This window comes from Petromyzon marinus, chromosome 37 (genome assembly GCF_048934315.1).
Source record: "Petromyzon marinus isolate PM22_M1 ecotype Great Lakes invasive population chromosome 37, UKy_Petmar_22M1.pri1.0, whole genome shotgun sequence".
Lineage (NCBI taxonomy): Eukaryota > Metazoa > Chordata > Hyperoartia > Petromyzontiformes > Petromyzontidae > Petromyzon > Petromyzon marinus.
Window position 1 is genome coordinate 23,356,211 of NC_133703.1, and position 22,497 is coordinate 23,378,707.

The following is a 22,497-nucleotide window of genomic DNA, read 5'->3' on the forward strand; positions in this document are numbered from 1 at the left end:
TCAAAAACTTGTGCTGTCCTGCAATGGGTAATGCTGTGAAACGACATCACATTTCAATTGCAGCTGATGGGAGATGGTAGATGCACCATTGTGAGCGGCTTTAGAGGCTCACCTCACAATCTCCAGCAGCAGCAGCAGAGCTCTGGCTCTGTTTGCATCCCGGCAACATGGGCAGATGCTTGTTCACAAGAGTCAGAACGTTACGACAACAACAACAACGAATACAAAAAAACACGATGGGAGTGCAAAGTGGACGAAAAGTAAGCAAAAAAATCACTTCCAAAAAAGACTTCGTCATTCTCAGCAGATGCCGGCGACGCGCGTCGACTCCACACGGAGCCTCTCACCGTGCGTGACTCAATCTCGAGCCGAGCCGGCCCGGTCGCTGTCCCGGGAATTTGGCGAACTAAAACCGGCGGCAAACACGGACGCACGCCGGCTTACGGTCTCTCGCAGGACGGTCGTGACCATGAAATATTTTTTTTTCCCACAAAACAGACACGCCACCTTATTTGCGTTTAAGGCACGTGACAAATGCGCTGCGGGATGACCTAAATAACCACCCGGTTGTTGCCGCATTCCTTCACGACAGTGAAGGTGGGCTGGCCGAGGCTTCCTTTTCATACGGGGCACGATTTAACCTTGCAGAGTGGGGGCTCTGTACGACAGTGCAACACAATGCAACACAATTGCATGACAATGCAACACAATTCGGATTCACAGAGCGCCTCATTTGTGACCTTGTCTCGAGGTGTCGTACAAAATGGGGGGAAGGTTGCACGCGTGAGCGGACGGTTAGACCAAGGGGAGTTTGTTTCGAGATTTATAACGGTTTCAGGATAAAGAGGAAATGCAGATGATCACTGTAGAATAATGTGAATGAAGACACTTCACAAGGAAGAGACGCGTATACGTTACTCACAACACCCCCGGACCTGGAGAGCATGTGATAATAGTTAGTGCAGAGATCTCAGAGTTTGGCGACCTCTGCCTCACTGCCATCTGCGAGTCACGAATAGGAATGAAGCAGCGAATGCCAAGAGAGTGTACACCAGTGCGTGTTTGAACGAGGTGAAAAGAGAGAGGGAGTTGGGGTTGCAAGCCATTGACCTTCCATCCAATGTGACAAACAACAACTGCAGGAATCTGAGACGGCTCCTCCGTCAGCACTGCCACAGAGGAAGTGCTTGCCGTGTACACGCACGCCGTGCACTTGCATGTGGAAGCGTGCGCCCGAGTGAGAATCTCACACCATGCGTGTCAAAAATGTAATTGTCAGGTGTCGCGCAGCTCAAAGTCAGCGTTCATTTATCGTTCTGAAGCGGCCCATATCCCGCAGCCTCTTCACGGACGAGCTCGGGCTGCTTGAACAGTGTAGGCGCAGAGAAAGAAAGCCACGTTCAACACAAACTCGCACACAACAACAACAACAATAACAACTACAACAACAACCGCCATTCACCACTAAGTGGCGGTGACGTCACCACGACGCATGTGCCAGGCTATTTGCACCTTGAGGCCACGTGATGTGTCGAACGCCCACTGGCAGGAGGTCACGGGGCAGAACCAGATGCCAAGGGTCGACTGACTGAGATGACTGGCTGATGCAACAGGTAGTTTCCAAACAGCGTTACGCAACCGATGAAAAGAGATATTGCCGCTCGACTGATTCGGAGTGAGACCTCTGCTGTTAAACCGGAGCCGGTTATAAGCACACTGCCCAGACATGGGAAACTCTCCACTCTCTCCACAACTGCCCCATCACCAATTGGGAGTTGTGGGGGTGGAGTGTCCGATGGTACAAAATACCCTGGCAGGTGCTTAGTTTTGGTGGGGCTGATGGTAAGGCCCCACCTCTTACTAGCAAGCTCCACGTTTAGCAGCAGCGCCTCCAACTCCTCTGAGTGAGCTGCAATTACTAGGTCGTCGGCATACATAACGTGGTTGACCAATAGGGAGCCATCCCTTGACCATACCCGGGCATCGATCAGCCTCCCATTGTATCTTTACCAGATGGAAATTCCTCCGGTACAGCTACTGAAGGCTTCATGAACGACGTGGTCGAAATAGATGTTAAATAATGTTGGAGCCAGAGGACATCCCTGTCGCACCCCAAGGTGTACAGGGAATGGCTCTGACTCCCGGCCAACCCAGAGGCCAGGCGTACTGATGGTCTCATAGGCCTTGACCAGGTCAATAAAGCAGAGATGTAGGGCTTGGTGGAATTCCCTGCACCTCTGCTGTAGCAGATGGACAGAAAATATGGCATCTGTGCAGGACCGCCCTTTCCTGAAACCGAATTGGGGCTCTGCAAGCCTCTCCTCAGCGTGCCTAGCAAGCCACGCACACACACAACAACAACAACCGCCATTCGCCACTAAGTGGCGGTGACGTCACCACGACGTTTGTGCCAGGCCATGTGCACCTTGAGGCCACGTGAAGTGTCGAACGCCCGTTGGCAGGAGGTCACGGGACAGACCCAGGTGCCACGGGTTGACTGACTGAGATGACTGGCTGATGCACCAACTGTACCCCCTACTGTGCCAACCTGCTGTGCCCTAGTCACCCGGCGCTCCGCTCGTTGTTGTGTCACTCCTCCGCCCTCCGTTGTTGTTGGAGGGCGACTGCCTCCAACTGCCCAGTAGTGTCCTTCACGAGCCTCCTCCACAGAGGCCGATCTTGACACCGCTGGTACCAGTCATCGGCAAGTCCACTCAGCTCCACGTCCTCCTGTACCACATCACTCCATCTCTTCTCTAGCCCGTGCCAGGCCCGTTTAGCCCCCTCGATCTGGCCGAACAAAAGCTGTTTCGGCATGCGGTGGCTGGGCATGCGGGCTACATGACCCAGCCAACGCAGCCTTGCCTGCCGGAGAAGCTCACCGATGGGACCTTGCCCAGATCTTTCAAGGATTTGTGAGCTCCTCACACAATCCAGTCTGGTTAAACCCAGGATGGATCGTAGGCAGGCCAGCCTAAATGTTTCTAACCGGCGAAGATGCTCCATTAGGTGGGGTCCACGTTTCGCAAGTGTAGAGAAGGGAGGGAATGACCGTGGCCGAGAAGACCTGAAGCTTAGAGTGGAGCGACAGACCGGTAGCTTCCACACAGCGTTACGCAACCGATGAAAAGATATTGCCGCTCGACTGATTCGGAGTGAGACCTCTGCTGTTAAACTGGAGCCGGCCATAAGCACACTGCCCAGGTATGGGAAACTCTCCACTCTCTCCACAACTGCCCCATCACCGATTGGGAGTTGTGGGGGTGGAGTGTCCGATGGTACAACATACCCAGGCAGGTGCTTAGTTTTGGTGGGGCTGATGGTAAGGCCCCATCTCTTCGTGGCACGCTCCAGTCTCAGCAGCAGCGTCTCCAACTCCTCCTCTGAATGAGCAGCTATTACCAAATCATCAGCATACATAACGTGGTTGAGCAATAGGGAGCCATCCCTTGGCATCGATCAGCTTCCCATTATATCTGTACCATATGGAGATTCCCCCGGGACAGCTATTGAAGGCTTCATGAACTACGTGGTCAAAATAGATGTTAAATAATGTGGGAGTCAGAGGACATCCCTGTCGCACCCCAAGGTGTACAGGGAATGGCTCGCACTCCCGGCCACGTAGTTTTACCCGGGCCCGCTCACCATCATGAAGGTCCTTAATGATCGTGAGCAGAGGGTCAGGTACTCAAAAAGCACGAGGAACAACCCAGAGCCCAGGCCTAATGATGGTATCATAGGCCTTGACCAGGTCAATAAAGCAGAGATGTAGGTCTTGCTGGAATTCCCTACACCTCTGCTGTAGCAGACGGACAGAAAATATGGCATCTGTGCAGGACCACCCTTTCCTGAAACCGCATTGGGGCTCCGCAAGCCTCTCCTCCGCGTGCCTGGCAAGGCGATGTTGAATAATCCTTGCCACGACCTTTCCCGGCACACTGAGGAGTGAGATGCCCGTGTAGTTGTTACAGTCTGTGCGGTCCCCCTTCTTAAAGAGGGGGACCACCAGGGCATCCTTCCAATCCTGCGGAACCCATCCAGTGGTCCAGACTGTTGTTATGATGTCATATAGGGCAGTCTGTGCACAAACGCCACCCTCCCTCAGCATTTCGCTTGGGAGATCATCTCTGCCCGCTGCCTTTCCTGGTCTCAGACTCTGGATCGCCTTCAGTACTTCCTCAACAGATGGCACTTCAGCCAGCCACTCACAGGGGGTGACTTCTTCCAATATTTGAGGCACCGCAGCCTCAGCAGGGTCATCCCCACTTTGTGCCACGATGTTTTCCTGGCTGAGGGATTTCGCCTCCCCCAGGACCTCACAGAAATGCTCAGCAAATCTGCAAACCTGTTCCTGGGAGTCGGAGATTGGATCACCGTTTTTTACCCTAATGATGGTGATAGGTGTGGCGCTGCAGGTTACTTTTTTGATGGAGTTAAATAGAGATTTGTGATCGCGGGCCACTGAGGCAGACTCCATCTCGTCAGCAACCCGCGACCACCACCTATCCTTGCAGCACATCATGGCTCTCTGAACCTCCGAGCGAAGGCTGCGGTAAGCATCCTCATTCTCTGACTTGGGATTCTGTTGCCGATAACAGTGGGCCTGTCACTTTTCTCAACTATCCTGAACACCTCCTCTGTCAGCCAGGGTCTCTGGGGAGGTCTGGCCTGCGTACCCAAGCAGCCAATGCAGCTGCATGAGTCACAGTCCTAAACCTCGCCCATTTACCCTCGACATCAGGAGGAGTGGGGGACGATGCAAACCCCAGCCGCAAGCGATGATGAAATTCTCGCTTGCAACTTTCATCAGATATCTGAGACCAGGCCACTTTAAGTTGGAATGGGGTCCTGGGTGTACACCCACCACCGGAGTGGAAGAATGGCAGGCGCATCTTACAGATGACAAGTCAATGGTCAGAGGGCAGATCAGCTCCACGGTAGGTTCTAGTGTCAAGGACATGGGCTCGCATCTGCTGGTCCGTCACTATGTAGTCCAGCAGATGTTCTTGCTTGGACCCGGCATGCATCCATGATGTTGTGTGGATGCGCCGATGCCGGAACAGCGTGTTGGTAATTACAAGCCCATGGGCTGCACAAAAATCTAGCAGCCTCCTACCGTTGTTATTGAGCTGATCTGGCCCATGCCCTCCAATCACTCCAGACCAAGTGCCAGCATCATGACCAACTCGGGCATTGAAGTCACCCAACAAGATGACTCTACCCCGAGGGGCCACTTTAGCCAGCACCTGTGACAGGAGGTCATAGAAGGCATCTGACTCATCGGCTTTGCCTGCATCCCTCCACGGAAGTTCGTCTTCGGTGGGGGCAAACGTAACCACGACCACCACTCCTCGCCTCTGGTTGATGGGAAGGCGAGCCCAAAGTAGCCTGGGGCTTACAGCTTCCCACACCTCACCACCACGCTCCCACGCCCCCTTCATTCTTTTGTTACAAGAAGAGCCACACCCTGTTGTTTGGCAGTCTGCTGCCCCGAGTAGAGGACTGTCCACCCCTCATGGTGGCAGGAGCCAGAACCAGTCCACCGGACCCCCGGACACACGCACACACACACGCACACACACACGAGGCCTGCCCGCCAACAGCAGTGCGAGCTGTGGGATGTACTGCTGCATACACATAACGAAACATGCATTTAGATTATTTAGATTATTTTGCTGTTCCATATTTGCACGTAATGAGCCATTTTGTTGAGCTATCATTTGTGGCCAAGTCCCTTGGGAAAATAAGCTGCTAGCTCACTGGGCTTTACCTGGTAAGACAAAAAAAACATTGTCTAGTTTAATCTGGATATTTTTTAAAGTGATTTGTTACCTTTCCTATACTTTGCACTCCTATTGTGTTGTCGTATCGTTTGTTGTTGTAACGTCCTGAACCGGTGCCCCTTTCTGGACAATCTGTGAGAAAAAGAGCTTCATAGCTCATCGGATTCCTCCTGCAGTGTGAATACAGATTCCGATTCTGATTGACTCGCATACGAGCGGTGTCTTGGCGGTGCGCCGGCCGCTTGCGAGAGCGCTGCCGGGAGCGCCAGCGCGCTCCATCGTTCGCCCTCCCACCGATGTCCGTGCACGCGGCAAGTATGCGGCACATTGATTGGTGGCGAGGGCAAAAGCGAGAGGAAATAAAGAAAGAACCCCCCCACAGCAAACATATCTTACAGTGTTGCCGCGTCAAACCAGATAAATACGTGCACGATAAATAATGTGACCATTGTTACTTTGCAGAGGCCTACCATTGATGCCCGCTTTGGCTATAATCAGTGACTTGTGGACGTGGGGCTTTGTTACGCCACTTGATATCGGCAATGGCTTCTTTTTTTATATACGGATTGCCAAACGCATTGGTAGGGCCTCTGGCGGTAGCCTCGGATCAGGGTGGTCACGGAAAGATTTGAGCCGCGGGACACATTTATTGCACAAGGTCGTGAAAATTGGTCAAACTTGTGGCGATGTAATCCAATATGGGATGAGGCGCTGGGGTCAAAACCCCTGGCCAGCTCTGCATAATGCCTCGTTACGCCGCGCAACTGAGTGCCCATTAAAAACCGCGTCGGCTCTGTCGGCATTCGACCGACTGACGAATATTAAGGTTGCCACCGATTTAGTGGATATATGCGCGAGTGAAAATGCACTCGGAATTTCATAGCTGGGATTTAGGGGGTTCACACACACACATAAGGGATAACCCCCGTGTGTTCGTCTGTTACTCTACCCTCCCAGCTCGCTCTCCTGACTTCCGCTACCTGAAGCCGCTGCCAAACGCTTTGCTGGTACCAGATTTAGAGAGCCGCGAGTTAATGGACTTCTAAATGGTTTTGTTACTGGGTTATCATTATAATCATCCTGTCATTAATATATCGCTACGGATAAAAATGGAGCCGAAGAGAGTCGCATGGGTCAAAGTGTCATGTATAAACGCTGTCTTCGGCGTATTGCTTAGAGGCCATGAGTGTGATCATGCAGATGCTGAAGATGGTGATAATTCTGCTGCTGCTTCTGATTATGATGAAGATTCCACTGCGAGTGCTGCTGCTGATTTTGATGCCGCTGATTGCAGTAATAATGCTGCCGCTTATTTTAATGTTGCTGCTGATTATTGAAGAATGTTCTACGAGGATCTCACTGCTGCTGGTGATTATTAAGCTGCTGCCGATGATGATGAAAAAAAGGTTTGATTCGACCAGTATCTCCGGTTATTACAGTTAGCAGTAGAGCGTTTTAATGCCAAGTAGAAGACACGCATCACACGTTGTGAAATGTGAATTATCTGTGGGTCCCGTTTGAAATAACTGACCGGTCACCGCAGTAAAATTGCACGTCACTTAATGACATTTAAAATGAATGCGTTTGATCAGTCAAACGAAAGGACAATGGTGAGGTAATTACAAGGGGCCCAACGGCACGCTCGTTCCTGTGCTGGTTGTGCCGGTGTACCGACAGAGACGGATTACATTCATGTGTAAGGAGAATGTGTTGAGGTTTTGTTTTTTGTTTGGTTTTAGGAGAGTTTCTCGGCCTGGCACAGGTCACAAGCATGCAGACGTCAGGCAGTGCGTTCCATGGCTCGGAATGCCAGGCCCGAACCACCTCCTCATTTAATCGTTCATTAACGAGAGAATGCATTTGTATCTTTGTATATTTTGACAAAAAAACACCCGAGTATTTTCGACGAAATGACCGACACCGGGTGAAACGGTGGCACGGTGGATTGCCTGCTGAGTGGTGGACCTGGCGGCCCTGAGTTCGATCCCTGGCTGATGTATGAGTAGGTCCTGGTCATCATATAGAATTAGAATATGTATTTATATTGGAGCAATCAGATGAGCTATGAAGCTTTTTTTCACAGATGTCCAGTAGGGACACGGGGTAAGAACGTTACAACAATAAACAGTACAACAACACGATAGGAGTGCAAGAAAGGGAAACATCACCCAAACGCATACAAATACAACACTAAACCATCCCCATGCTACAAGGCAAAGCCCACTGATGTATTAACTTATTTTTCAGAAGCGACCTGGCCACAAATAATAGCTCAACAAAGTGTCTTATTATTGCATCAGTCTGGTGAAGTATGGTCAAACAACCCCTGTGACTGACATAGCATGGGAGGCATTTATCCAGATTGACAGATGCTTGTTAGTTGTTATTGTGACTACTGCATCTTAGCGGATGGTCCTCTTGGCAGAGTTCTCAACTCAAAATCATGAAGTTGTAAGTTTAATTCCTGGTTGGGGGTTGACCCAACCCATCATACCTCCAGGATTGATAGAATGACTGCCATATTGTGGTAAGTAAATTGTGGTTTTGTCCAACGGATAGACTGGATACCCGTTCCTCGAAAAGTCGAATTTTTACCGCTGACTCAGAACTGCCAATGGATTTGTGTGCTTCTGCAGTGCTCGTTGGAGCAGGGCGTCAGTGACTTTGAAGTGTGTGGTGAAGCGACAACATTCCTCCAGAAGAATTATTCAGGAGTGCCTTGAGATGTCGCCGGGTTGTCTTACCGGTGCTTCTATCACTTGGAATTGACTATCAGTCAGTTTAACCTGATACATCAGTTGGTTCGAAATAGGGTATCATTTTTAAGACCATGCAGCCATCTCAAACACCCCTTTGCTCTGGCACCGTTAGACGTACTGCATGGGAGGCGAGGTATACATAATGATGATGATGACTACGTCAGTGTAAAATGAGGAACAAAATCACCATTGAGGGTCCTATCCAATTGGCCAGAGCTTGGTGGCACTAACCGGCTAAACAATGGCATTGCCAAGCACTGCAGCTGAGTTTGCAGACGAATGCTGCTTGCCAGCGTTTTGAGCGGCACTGCCGAACGCAGGCTGCTACGGCTCATGTATGTTTACGGTACGAATATGGAGCCGTCTCTTGTTGCTGGGTTGGCCTGCACCGTACAACCTCCCTGTCGACCGCCATCTGGCCAGGTGTCAGTGACTGAACATCCCATCAGAGGGCTGCGCGCTAAAATTATGGTAGGGAAATGACTCGGCCCACACATCCCTCCTGGTTCAGTGAAATGAGGAGGACAATTTGGGACGTTAATTGTGATGGTCTAAAAGAGAAACTGGATCCCGGCCATAGGAATGTGAATTTTCCAGCACTGGGTCAGCGACACCAATGCAGATGAACCTGGCTCCAATGTGCAATTGAGCAGGGAGGCTCTGACCTTTTTTTTAAATATGTCTCTTGGTGAGAGAGTACAATGGAAGACTTTTATGCACAAAATGCACAGAAAGTCTATCGGGTCAATTGAAAGAACGCTCTGCATTTGATATAGGCCAAGTCCTTGTTTTCAGCGTAGAATTGTTTCCATTTGGCAGCCTTTAAAACGGCAATTGCAGATTTTAACTCGACGTTTGAATTTTTTTTATGATTTAGAATGTCGTGAAGGCAGGAATAACAATAGCGAAATGAGAACTCTCCATCAAGCTGCGACATCAAAGGGGCAATCTCCCAAAGGCCGAAGACAATGATGAACAGTTATAAAAGCTCATCTGTCAGTGAGAATAGATGTACATCGCAATCACCGTCTAGCGCGTTCCAATCTCACCGACGCCACTGGTCAGGACTGAATGTGCACATGCACAGAAACACGCAACCGCAGCGCAGAAAACGCGCCTGACAGGCATTTTTGTATTTCCGGCGGTCACTCACGACCCTGATTTTACTTTAAGAAATCTCAGGGGCACTTTACGCGACCATTAACATTGAGATGAGCAAAATCAATACCGTCGCATGTCCCCCCGCCGTCGCCAACATGTTTAATGGCCATCCACCGCTCACAAAGGGTTGCTGACAGTGTCTAAAAATGCTCCCTTTCAAAGCTTGCGGGCCGTCTTGTTCTTGCTGAGGACACCTTCGTGATGTCACTCTTAATGCTGAGGCAGCAGCAGGAGCAACACATATATATAATTATATATACAGGAAAAAAACAATGCTAAACCTCTCAAAGTGATTGCGTGGTGTTCTCTTGAAACCACCTTGTGAGCCCCGCTCGGAACGCTGACGCCGCATCTGAAGAGGTGCGCATTCAAAGTGGCCGCGTTGGTCTCTTACCGAGATGGCAGCACGAGTTCTGTCGCAATCCGGCGCTCTGCTGCTGCTGCTGGTGGTGGTCTGGGGGTCATGGATCACGCAGACACGGCGATGCACGTGAGATTCCCACATTGCAGGGCTACGTATAAGGCTGCTACGTAAAATCAATTAATTGGCAGCAATGCGTTCACGCATTTATGCCAATGTCGCTGTCTGCTGGCCACGAGAGAGTCTCAGGACAGAGTTTGTGCAGTTTTGCTGACTCATCCTCCATTGAGGAATCGCAGACTACAATAGGTTCACTATATGGTCCATGGTTTGGGTTGCATGGCCACAGTCGGACTACTGTGGCTGTGGCTCTAATTTCCCATTCATGAAGGAGACGTGCGCAGCGACCTACTGTCGATGTTCGGATGCAGCTGATGGTTGCACCACCGGTGTCTTTGAGGAGGAATGTCAAGGCCAGGAGGTTGCGATGTGTCGGTCTCAAATGAGGCGTTTTTTTCTGGACGTTTGCGTTCCACTGTTCACCAGAATTCTTCGGGATCTGGGTTATTAAAACATCAATCAACCAATCAGTTATTTAATTGATCGGTGTAAGGGGTGTGGTGGCACAAGGGTTAGCGCATTCTGCTATGAGCAACCGGTCCTGGTGATGTCTTAATCGGTCCTGGTGATGTCTCAACCTCCATAAAAAAGCAAGTGGGAGCCTTCGTCCAGCAGTGGACAAAGGACTATAAATGAGGCCTTGGTTTCCTTGAAAAAGCTAAATGATATGCATCACGGAATTGTACAGACTTCCCTAACTGATGCCCTGTGAGGCTTTCCTAGATAAATAACGGATTAGTGTTTTTTTTTAATACTCAGGGTCAAAGTCCCCCAGCTTTGTAATGTGAATATCTGCAGTCGTGTTGAAACATTAGTTAACGAAATCTATTTTATATATATAATTGACATCGCCAATGCATGTCCATCTCCATCTAAGTCATTTAAAACATGTGTTGATCCTTGTGTGTGGAATTTGTTTATTTCCACAAACGGTACACAGTATAGTTATGCTTTATTCAATTATTGTTGCTGCATTTAACAATTGATGTATTAATCAATTATATCAATGGTCGTCAGTTGTATCTCTCATATGCAGCTTAGCATCTGTGCCCATATTTAAAGTTGGACTCAAGACATGTTGCTGTTGTGAATGTTATTTAACCTGACGTGTTTTTACATGAGATTCAAATCACATTGCCTCCCAGCCCAAAATGTGTCTCGCAGAACAAAATGGCTGCTTATCCAAGCCAGAGGTGGAAATTCCACATTCCTTTGATGGGGACGAGCCGCTTTGTTGAGTAATCACTATTGACTTATCATATATAAGAAGGAACACATTGTTTGCCGATCCTGCGGTGGCAGTGGTACACAAGCACAATCAATTTGCCATGAAGAAGGGCCATTGCCCGAAACCTCGCCTATTCCATATTTTCCCTTTTAAGGCCACAGTGTTGTTGACAATCTTGGTACATTTTTTTATATGGTACATAAAAAGGTAAAGACGCAGCTCTGAAATTGCTGACGGTGAAAGTGCCTCCACGAAAGGGATCTTTAGAGCTCCCCTCTAGGATGACATTTCGCCGATTATTCCACGCTAGCCAGACGTCTTGGAAGAGGTGGGAGTGCCGAAACGTCCCCCACCACACGTAACCTGCCGGTCGACAAACGGTGGCAACCCATGGATACAGCACTCCGCTTGCCAGGCAGAGGACGGGGTGATTTACCGGGAGCCTTTTAAGAAACTTGCACCGTCGTTTAAAACTGCCACGCCGGGAGATCGAATCGAAGTGGCAACCTCCAGAATTTCGAGCACAGTGCGGCGCCAACCATCACACGCCACGGGCAACATCCTAATCGTCTATGCGTAGCATAAAACAAAAAATAATGCCATTAACAGTGCCGTGCCGTGTCATTGCAGATACCTCCACAACATCACGTGGAAAGGCAGGGACCTATCATTCAACAGCGACGGCTACCTGGAGAAGCCCTCGATGACGGTCATGGTGCTGAACAACGGCCGCATGTGGGAAAAGGTAGCATCCGCCAAGCGACTGCACGGGGCCAGCGTGCCACCGGGGGACGTTTCTCGATTTCACTTCGTTTAACTTTTAAAGTCATTTTGCGATAGAATGCCCGCGCCATCTGTGTTGTGACTTTCCGCTGGAAAGTCCCGGCTCTGGTGCCAGTGTTGTCAGTATCCCAGGGCTGACAGATGGCTATTCAATGCTTTGGCTTCTCTGAAGCGCATGTTTACCAACTTAATCTTGCCCACGCAACTATCTGTTTCTGATATTGTATGTGTGTGACAGAGAGAGATGAGGTAAATAAGTTTTGGGAAGATAATCCTGTGAAATAAAATAAAAAAGCGGAATCCAAAGTTAAGCCGATTTTGATCATACTGAGGGCTTGACCTGTGTACTATGTGGATCGTATTTTCGTGCAATTTCTGTATAGCTCAGCGGGGTTACCTGGTCAAATAAACATCGTTTAGTTTCTCATATGGCTGTTCATGTTAGTCAATCATGGTTGATGTGTGTTAGTGGCCATTAATCATGTTGTACAAGGATGCACGTACCCAAAGCAGAGGCTAGAGAGATGCTCATTTGAAGCAGTGGGAACTGAGTACTCCATTTTGCGAGCCATCATTTCAGCCAGAGCTGCATCGGAAGCGCTCCCATGGAGGAGCGAAGCACAAAACACAGGTCCATGCGTGGAGTCCACTCACTGCTGCGCTCATTCAGCCTCGGGCTACGCAGCTGCTTCAGTAAGGTGGCTGCTTGGCTCACGGAGGGCAATAGCCGATAAGGTCCTGACAGTTGGGACTTTACCAAGCAATTAGAAGAGAAGCTTCTGGCCTTTGAACACAGCTAGCACGGCGGATGCTCAGCATTTCGCTGCAGGACAGTGTAAGAGACGTTGTGGCAGTTATAAATGAAACGTGGCCGGAAAGTGTCTTGTATTTAAATCAGGAAGATGAGGGTCATGTGATTTGTGGGTCACATGTTCTGGATGGAGGAGGTCAGGTCAAAGAAACGGGCGTAGGAGTGGCACCCATAGGTCGTCAGCCAAAGCGACGACCAAAGGACAGATGGTGGTGTTGGTGATATCACACCTTGACGGTCAGGTGTCAACTGTACTGTAGAATTGGGATGTAGCAGCAGAGAGGAACGACGGCGAGGTGTGGTGACGTCAGCAACTCTGTCCGTGATGACCTCTCGATCTCAAACATCCTCGTGGCACTGGTTAACAGTTCCACTGGCAGCCTCGTCTTGAATAGATTGTCCCGTACACAGCAGGGTAGGCCAATACCATTGCGCATTTTCGTTGAGATAATGTGCTCTCAGTTGAAAAGACAGCAGGAAGCTGAAACTTTCGACCTCTAGGTTATCATGCTGTCTGCGGGCTAATGGCGAGCCTTTGTTCCGTTTTCTCACAACAGACAGCAGAAAAGAGCACGGTAATGGAAATGTAATCGAATATGAGAAGTGGGAATGTGGCGCACGGAGGAAGGACTGAAACACGTTAGAGGAAATTCACATTCAGCTGGCAAAGGCCCACGGTTGGTTGCATAACACATCTCAAGTAAGCTGTTCCCTTAGCTTTGCTATGCAGAAGCAGCGGGAATTCATGGAAAACATTCACTCGAGATATTTCTGAGCAAACTCGCCACTGGCGTCCAAATATTTTAAAAATCTACAGAAGCAATAAAGTCAGCATTTTTCATGGAAAGCTATTTGTGTAAATTAAGAAACTTAATTCGAAAATTAACGAACAAATTAGGAAGAGAATTCTAGAAAGACAAAAAAGTTGCACGCATCTCTTTCTCCAATGTTGAAAAATCTTCAAAAAAACGGTGAATCAGAATTTGGTTTACATTTAGGGACAGCTTTCTCAACAGCTTCTGCCCTGCGCTCTGCTGCAGTGGCCACTACCTGTGAGGCGAGGAGCCTGAACGTCCCGTGTTCAAGCTCAGAGACGAGCGTCTGATTGCGCACGCGCGACATCGCCTGTCATTGGGCCCTCAGCAGACTCACGATGTGGAACGACGCTCCCGAGGTCGGCGCTTGGCCCTGCGTGCTCCCCGAGTGAGCCCCATCTTTCCACCGACTGCGGCAGTTGTGCGGCCTGTGGCCACATCGTGCCGAGTGGCTTCCACGTTGCACCCCCTCTGCTTCCTGCGAATGGTGATGTCTTCCTTGCGAACAACACGAAGCTGTTCAACCCGTACATTGGAGGAGGTGGGGGAGGGGAGGGGCAGTCGGCTATAGAATAACAACGGCACGATTTTAACACTTTCGCAACAAAGACATTCGAACGGATAGTAGTCATTCAATGACTATTGTAGTCATTCCTCCTGGACGTCAGTGACCTACTGGACGTCTGCGAAAAAGAGCTTCACAGCTCATCGCATTCCTCCTGCAGTCTAAATAAAGATTCAGATTCAATGACAACTTCCTTTTGGAGATTTCCTTGAAATGCAAAGGCAGTGAACTCCATTGACTGAATAACAAAAAAACCCCACAAGGGATGCTTGATAGGGGGTGTGCCATGGAGGACCCTTTGGAAGCCTGCAACTGCCGCAGTGTCCACGAGAATCCGACAGCAGCCCCGGCGCAGCGTCTCTGCAAGAGCGCAGCCTGCGGAGTGAAGGCGACAGCGCACGCTCGCATCCAGCCGGACGGCAGGAGGGTGGCCCCCACGCCTCGTCCCCGACACGAGGATTTCGGATACCCGTTCAGAGTTTTTTTGGGAATGTCCCCGACTCGTGGCGTGGCTTTGCCCTGTGTCAGGAGCGTGCTGCCTATGGCAAGTGCGTCATTGTACGGGGGGGGGGGGGGGGGGGGGACAGTAGTCAAGGCTTTATTTCTCACTGCGTTATTCTCCTACAAGCTAAGCTGGCTTGGAGTCGGGTTTATCGGCGTAGAGCAATCCCACTACAGCACAAGGTATGCCTAACCAGAATAATCCTACATTATTATTATTGTACCATTATATTCCTATAGGTGTCTAAGTATAACGAGGACAAATTACGGTGAGATGGATGCGTCGGGTTAAAATCATTCCTGGAAAGTGTTCCGGACTGTTCTGACTGGAAATAAGTAATGAATGCTGATGGAACACAGAAGGTCAAAACCGGTCCAGATTGCTTGCTTATACAGATTCTGCTGGGTAATATTATTCGTCTGCAAAGACATTCGACCGATCGACTAAAATATATTCATATTCATGAGGAGACAGATTTGATCTTGCTTTATATGTGTTGCTTCATGTATATAGGTTCAGTAAAGCAAAAACCCTGATGCATATATTTTTTTAAAAGTGCAGCCTCTTTGCCTCGGCACTCGATGCAGAAATGATGTGTAGATGTGGTGAGTGAAGGCGCCAACAGAGGAGTGGTCCCTTCAGATGTGGCAGAGCACGGCTTTGGAAGTTGTGGCAGTAGTTTTGTGCAGACTGCAGCTTGTGTACAAAGTTCAGTCACGTGAGAAGCTTTAGCTTGTGTTTATTTTCCATACAATTCACAGCAAAGCAAGGTCAGGTTTTGGTCTCGGGCATTCATCACTGACGCATCTCTGGAATATGTGGAAGGAAACAGTGAGTTCTGAACCATGGTACTAAACCGAGGAAGAAGAAAATTCTGAGCACATCATACATATTTATATAAATACTCGCCTTTTTTTCCCGTCCAAGGACGGGTGTATTTCAGAAAATCTGAAACTTGCAAGCGAAAAGCAGACCGCGACTTGATATTAATTCCATTAATGCGTGTGCAAGTTGTAAGGGCGCGGTGACACAGACCTATTTCATTTCAAGGTTATAATCCCTTGTTCATGATGACGTCCTTTTTACTTTGATGTCTCAACAGCGTTACGGAGATCAAGTGACGTGATGAGGGTTCTGCCTTTGTAGTGAGGGTTGTGAGTTGACGCCGAGGAGGGGCGAGGCACCTCCTCGCCCCTCTCCCATGTGGAGTGACGTCACCCGCTAATTATTATTAATGAAGGGGGGTGTCCATTTGGAGGACATCACCTTATAATGATTATTGATGAGGGGGGCTGTTCGATGTGGAGTGATGTCACCTGTTCATGATTATTAATGAGGGGGGCTGTTCGATGTGGATTGATGTCACGCACGGGACACACGGACATTCTTGTTAGTAGTAAATGTATTCTTTTTTACAATTCATTTCTATTCGTCCAAAATTAATTATAAAATAACAGCAACCTAACTTATACAACAAAGGTTTGTTTTTACGCGAGTCTGCTTTGGCAGTGGTGCGCAAGCATTAAAAAATAAAACTAAACACATTCGTTAAATAACATTTCCCAAAAAGAAAATATATATAATAGGATAAATTGTGGGAAATGGCCCTTCTTCATAGCAGACAGCTCGGAAATATACAATAAATAAGTGAAACGCACACCATGTGGACACAGCCAGCAACATGAAATCAAAATTAGCGTGATGTCCATGAATTTAGTTTCAGGCATTCATAATATCACAAAATCCCCTCAGAGCCCCAGACGCCATGGAGTGGGAGAGGGAAACCGTGGCAAGAGATTGCATCAAGAGCGATCGAGTGAAATGTGAATATGGCCAGAGCAGGCGAGGGGATACACAGAGAAAGGTGAACGCCTATATAATGAATGACCAATTACAGACCTTTGCCAGTCGACACTGGATTGGGACAGACACAGGCCTCTCTGCTCCGCAGGAGTGGGCCGCTGGGAGGGCCCGGCTGAGTTGATGGTGCTCCGAACCTTAGTCAGTCAAGAAGGAGCAGTAGGCAATCCACGAATAAACATTACTTCGCTAATGAAACTCCTAGGCTTTAAATTTACACTGTTGTTTCATCCACAGCATCGCCGAAGACTTACAGAACATAAAAATGTATATTCTTAGCTCTTTCGGTAAAGTCACGTTGAAGGGAAACAATAAAATAATAAAAAATATATAAAACAATAAAAATTCTCACGACGTTTCGACCATAACACAAACGGTTTGCAAACCGACACACCTAATGACGACCGTTTGTGTTATGGTCGAAACGTCGTGAGAATTTTTATTGTTTTATATATATTTTATTATTTTATTGTTTCCCTTCAACGTGACTTTACCGAAAGAGCTAAGAATATGAATTACTGCAGTCACGAAAGCTTTAAATACAAATAAAAATGTATAGTTAATTTTGATGGAGATAGAACCCGACGAGCAAAACAGCTTTTAGTTTGTAGCTGCAACGCGTAGACTGTGCATCCCGAGGTTGTCCTTCAAACATTTCTGAACATTTCTAAGCTTTGTTAATGAGGAATAAAATACTTTTTAATTTTAGGCAAGGTGTGTCATTATGGCATCTTGGGGACTGCGATGGCTCAGCCATGCGGTCTGATGCATCAATGCAGTGAAATCACTGTAAGGATATGGCCGAGTGCCCTGCAGGAATTTAGTCTATCAGAGAGCTGTGACTCGGCCTGGGTGTGCATCCACAAGTTAATAGTTATGTAGTTTAGGAATTAACCTTACTTTAATGAGGGATATTGCAAAACCCGAAATCCATCAATGGCCTTTGCAGAATACACGCGATAAATGGTCATTTGAATGCCATGCCCCGTCTCTTCAAATACAAGACAAACATTACCGAGTGCACAAAAGCCACAAAAGAGCAATCGCATAAAGAATGTCAGATAACCTTCAATGGCATTACCTCAACACCGGCAAGGAAATTAAGAAAAATAAGAAAAACAAGAGAGGCCGCTGCCGATTAAACCGACACGTGGACTGCCAAGGGGTTCGCGAGACACATTCCAGAAATTAGCTCCCTCATTCACAAGTCAATATGCTCAGCCTCCAGAACGGGAATAGCAACCGTGCGGAAGGGGCAGGGAGACTTGGCGTGACTCGAAGCCAAGCCGTTAGTCACGACTGGACACCCATCGGGTGCGTGGGCGGCGTGGACTGCCGGGCGAGCAGCCTGTTCCGTGGGGATGTGGCGACCTTCGCTCGTTGCCTTGCTGGCGGGAGGGTATGTCCTCCTGTGTCACAGAAACATCGTCTGTCGTGGATGCAATTTCAGGGACCGCGCGTCAGTTGGCAGTCTCACATCAGCACAAGCTAAACATTATTAATTTATTATGTTAACGCCGTCTTGTGAAATGTAAATTTAGTTGTTAACGTGTTTGGCAATGGCCCTTCATGGCACTATAGAAGGCCCAATGTCTCAAATACGGCTCCCCATCAAATCAAGGACACAGTACAAAATTGCTATCCTGCGACACGGGGCTCTCTTTCAAGGTCTTCCCGCCGATGATGACTTGTCACGGTGTATCCTCACGCTGTTCGTCCTCCCAAAGGGAATGCCCTCGGAAAAGCGATGGACGATCATACTTTGACCGCAGTGGAGGGAGCGAGGGAGGGGATGGGGTGGCTTTTAGCGCATCACCGCAAGGCCCAACCAATCCCACAAGGGGCGCTGTCGACGGAACAGCGACGTCATTGTCCGACCACTGACTTTTTATGACTCGTTCATTTAGTGCGAATGGGTTACATAAAAAAAGGCATCTGAAGTTTTCAAGGCTTTCACGGTTTTGAAAGTCAATGTCATTGAACAGTAATGCCGGCTGATTTTTATCAGACAAATATTTGCTTTTTTTTGCATGCAATGTTTTGTTTATGAGGGGTGGTAGATTGTTTATTTTCTAAATGGGCTTCCAGTCCACGCTTGGAAGCGTCTGTCCAAGTGGCGTCACAACTCGAGCGACTGGGGAAATCAGGGACATGTCGCTCTTTTAACCAACTCCCAGTTGTCCACCATCACGTGAGGCTGGGTCAACCCTCGGTGTAGATGCCATAAAGGGGTTAGCCCATCGCCCTCCCATGTGTTCTGGTTGTACCGCACGTTGCTTTCGGCATGATGTCCGATGTCAGGCATCAATGCCACGTGGCTGGCACGAAACGTCGGACGTCGTGCCGACAACACGCGGAGAGCTGCACTGCGCTACCGCGAAAGCCTCCGCAGTGGTTAAATCATCGACTCGCAATGGTTCATATGTCCATATCGCTCCTACCACGGGCGCTGTTGCCGTGGAATTCACTCGTTAATTACTCCACCCCACTCTGACGTCTCCATCTACAACACCGCCTTAGTCCCACCGTGCTCAACCACTGCACTGAAGGTCACGACACAGCTGCTTCCATTTCATAATGCTCTCCCATCGCCTCTTTTCCAAATTTCTTAACAACCTCGCTCAATTCGAGAAACGTGTTACACTCTTATCTCTTACAACGTTTAAAATGCCGTTGGTTTCTGGTCGCTTCACGTTTTGGGCTTGTGGGCCTCTGCTCAGCGACTGGATTGGTTTTTGTTTAAACTGCCAATGTACATCATGTCCCACGTTATTCTGAAGTTGATGACATCGTGACTGGCAGTCGGAGTAATTCCTTTGTCACTTGTGCCTCACTGTTAAATGCAATTCCTTAATAGTTTAATGAAACATTTTGGCCACCACCTCTCACCTCTCTTTCGTTCATCCTCCTACAAATGCCGTTTGAAAATGAGGAGGTAAGGAGAGGGGAATCAAGGCACGAGGGGCGAGGGGGTGGCGGTGGTGGTGGGGTGGACACAACGCGCGCGGGGCGTCACTGCCAACTGACAATTGGCCCACGATAATACGCCGGCGAAAAGGCTGCGTGCGGAGATGCGTTTTTTGCTGTTTGCAATTAAGTGGCTTCCAGCGCGGCTTGCAGGAGAATAAAAAAAGTACTGTTAACAGTGGGACATCAGCTCATTTGCGGGGCATCACAAATCCTCCGTGCCACCGCTGCGAGTCCACCGCCGGCAGCGGCAATGAAGCAGTCGCTTTGAAGTTTCTATGCCGGGCTCCTTCTGCGGCATCGGAGGTTTTCTGGCCACTGCCCACGTCACCTGCCGTGTGGTCGTCTGCAGGCTCGCGGCGCCACCGGAAGCCTGTGCACTGTGAAATGTGAGCGCGTCCTAGGTGAGCGTTCGGCAACGATCGACTCGAGCCAAAATGTCTGGTCAAAGCGTCGGGGGTGGTACTCTCTTCTGTTTGTGGCCCTGAGCCGGTGATGGGACTTTAGCATTCCTGTGGCATAGCACAGCTGTTGTTGATTAGTTGTCACTTGAAGATGTTTCTTGTTCATGTTTGTTGCGGTTGCATCCGATTCAAGAGCCGCATGGCTCACAGGGCTATACCTAATAAATAAACTGAAAACTGATCTGAACTGATTTCCCACAGAGTGGAAACGTGTTTTAGTATCAGTGAAGGAACGATCGGTCGAGTCAATGCTTGACCGCCACTTCAACTCGCAGCTTCCCCATTGTGCGTTTTGTGCCCTGCCACAGCACCACACGAGCATTCGCCTTCATTTGTGAACATTCCGAACTTACGCCAAAGTGTGGTTTCTCCCGTTACGTATTTAATGCTTCCTGTCAATCATAAACGAGTCTCAAACAATGTCACATTGAAGTTAAACCACCCAACGTCTTTCGTAATGCACACTAATTTGATAGTGGAGTGGTGGCCCAATGTCTAGTATACTGCACTGTTAACCCGGTGATTAGAGTTTGATTCCCAACGTACTTATAACCGGTCGTGTGACCCACGCTGACAGTGCAGTGTGGTCAGTAACCCCCATGTAGCGGTACGCATGGTGGGTCGCCATCTAGTGAGCACTGTCCAGGCTCAACCCTAGCGAGCTTCCAAAATCTTATGAGATGGGGCTCCCATGACCATCGACAACGGACTTCGAGGACGTTGCAGAGTATCTTCAGCACCGCTGCCGCTGCGTACGTGGGAAGGCTACACTGGGGCCTCGCTCTCGCACAACTTTCGGTTCTCGACTTAATGGTGGAGTGGGCAGACACCCGATGTGCACATGCGCCACTGACGCTTCAACGCTTTGGCCAACGCCGCAGGTCGGGAAGTGGGAGGGCGACGCGCTCACGCTCAAGTACTCCATCTGGCCGCGCTACGGCACGCGGCCACCCCCCGGCGTGGAGGACCGCCACCTGAGCGTCGTGACGCTCGAGGAGAGGCCCTTTGTCATCGTGGAGGACGTGGACCCCATGGCCGGCACGTGTCTGCGCAACACCGTGCCCTGTCGCCAGCAGATCATCACCCTGGGGTAAGGAGGAAGCTCTTTGCGCCACTCGCCGGGGGGCTTCGCGGTCGCTGCGGTCGCGGGTTGTGCCGTGTGGTGTTCGGCACGGTGTCCAACGGTTTGCTCCATGTGCCGGAACCTTCTTTCGGGAACATGGTGCGTGGAACAACACACAAACATATCGGACAACGGTACAAATATTTTGTATTCAGCCAGCGGAAATACAATGGCTACGGTTTGTGGAGGTCGCATACCCCGCCTTGGGTTTTCCTGTCTCGGCTAATGCATGCAATTTGATTAATACATAGAGTAGGTGAAATGCAGAGGCACTTTGTAGGAAAATACTAGCGCTGGGCTCCGACTAGATCAGCTGTCCGAGGAGCTACAGGGACTGTGGTGCGCCCATCTTCTGTTAGAGAAAGCGCTGACGATGAAGCAGCCGCGGCCGTCACATCGCAGTGACTCCTTGAATCCACCTTGTACGCGTAGCCTGAGACTGGCAAACCCAGCAAGGTGACGTTCCAAGCCTCCCGAACTTGAGGAGTCACGAGCCACCACTGGCATAGAGGCGCACCCACTCACATTCTCGTTGGTGCACAGCGGTGGCACAATGTGTTTGCACACTGCACTATGAACCTGGCAGGATGAGTTGGACCCCCGTTGGCGAGTGATATATGAGCAAGTGGAGTAAAAACGAAATCCTGATGACTGGCATGTCCGTGGGGAGACCATCATCCAGCAGTGGATTGACAAAGGGCTGTAAATGGGCGATATGCAGTATTAGTGGAGCGTTGCTCGTGAGAACGATAGTTACCGCAGTGCTGTCCTGCTATGTGTGTCACAATCTGTTATTGAAATTGCCCTTGGCATACAGCACCGCTGTGTAAGCATAGAGCAATGCATTGATTCAGCGATTACGGTTGATAGTTTACACTCACGATGCAGGCATTAAATCGCAAGCGTGAAAATAGTTTAGTTTTAATTTGTATACGTTGTATGAAGGAGGCAGCGAGTGGTAGTGGAAGTGGTGAGCACATTGTACCGTCGACCCAGCATTCTGAGTTTGATTTCCGGCCATAGCTTACAACAGCTCCCAATCTGTGACAATTTCTTAATAAAGTGCGAGGTGAGTAGCGAATAGAATGATTGCATTCCGCAGTGCATTTTTCCACGAGCGCTTAGCTCGGTGATATCTGGGCCTCCTGCTGAAGGGCGTGCCCTGCAGACGACTAACGAGCCACTCGTTATCCAC

At 49.3% G+C, this 22,497-nt stretch overlaps 1 protein-coding gene across 4 annotated transcripts in view; it reads left to right on the forward strand.

Annotated features, from left to right (window-relative positions):
- Positions 1-22,497, forward strand: part of LOC116949578 (glutamate receptor ionotropic, NMDA 2C-like) — a 123,420-nt gene that overhangs the window by 33,322 nt on the left and 67,601 nt on the right. For all 4 annotated transcript variants that reach the window (XM_032967027.2, XM_032967029.2, XM_032967028.2 and 1 more), the window contains exons 3-4: positions 12,043-12,157; positions 21,061-21,269. In XM_032967027.2, coding sequence (XP_032822918.2) covers positions 12,043-12,157; positions 21,061-21,269 — 324 coding nt within the window. The remainder of the gene's footprint in view (positions 1-12,042; positions 12,158-21,060; positions 21,270-22,497) is intronic.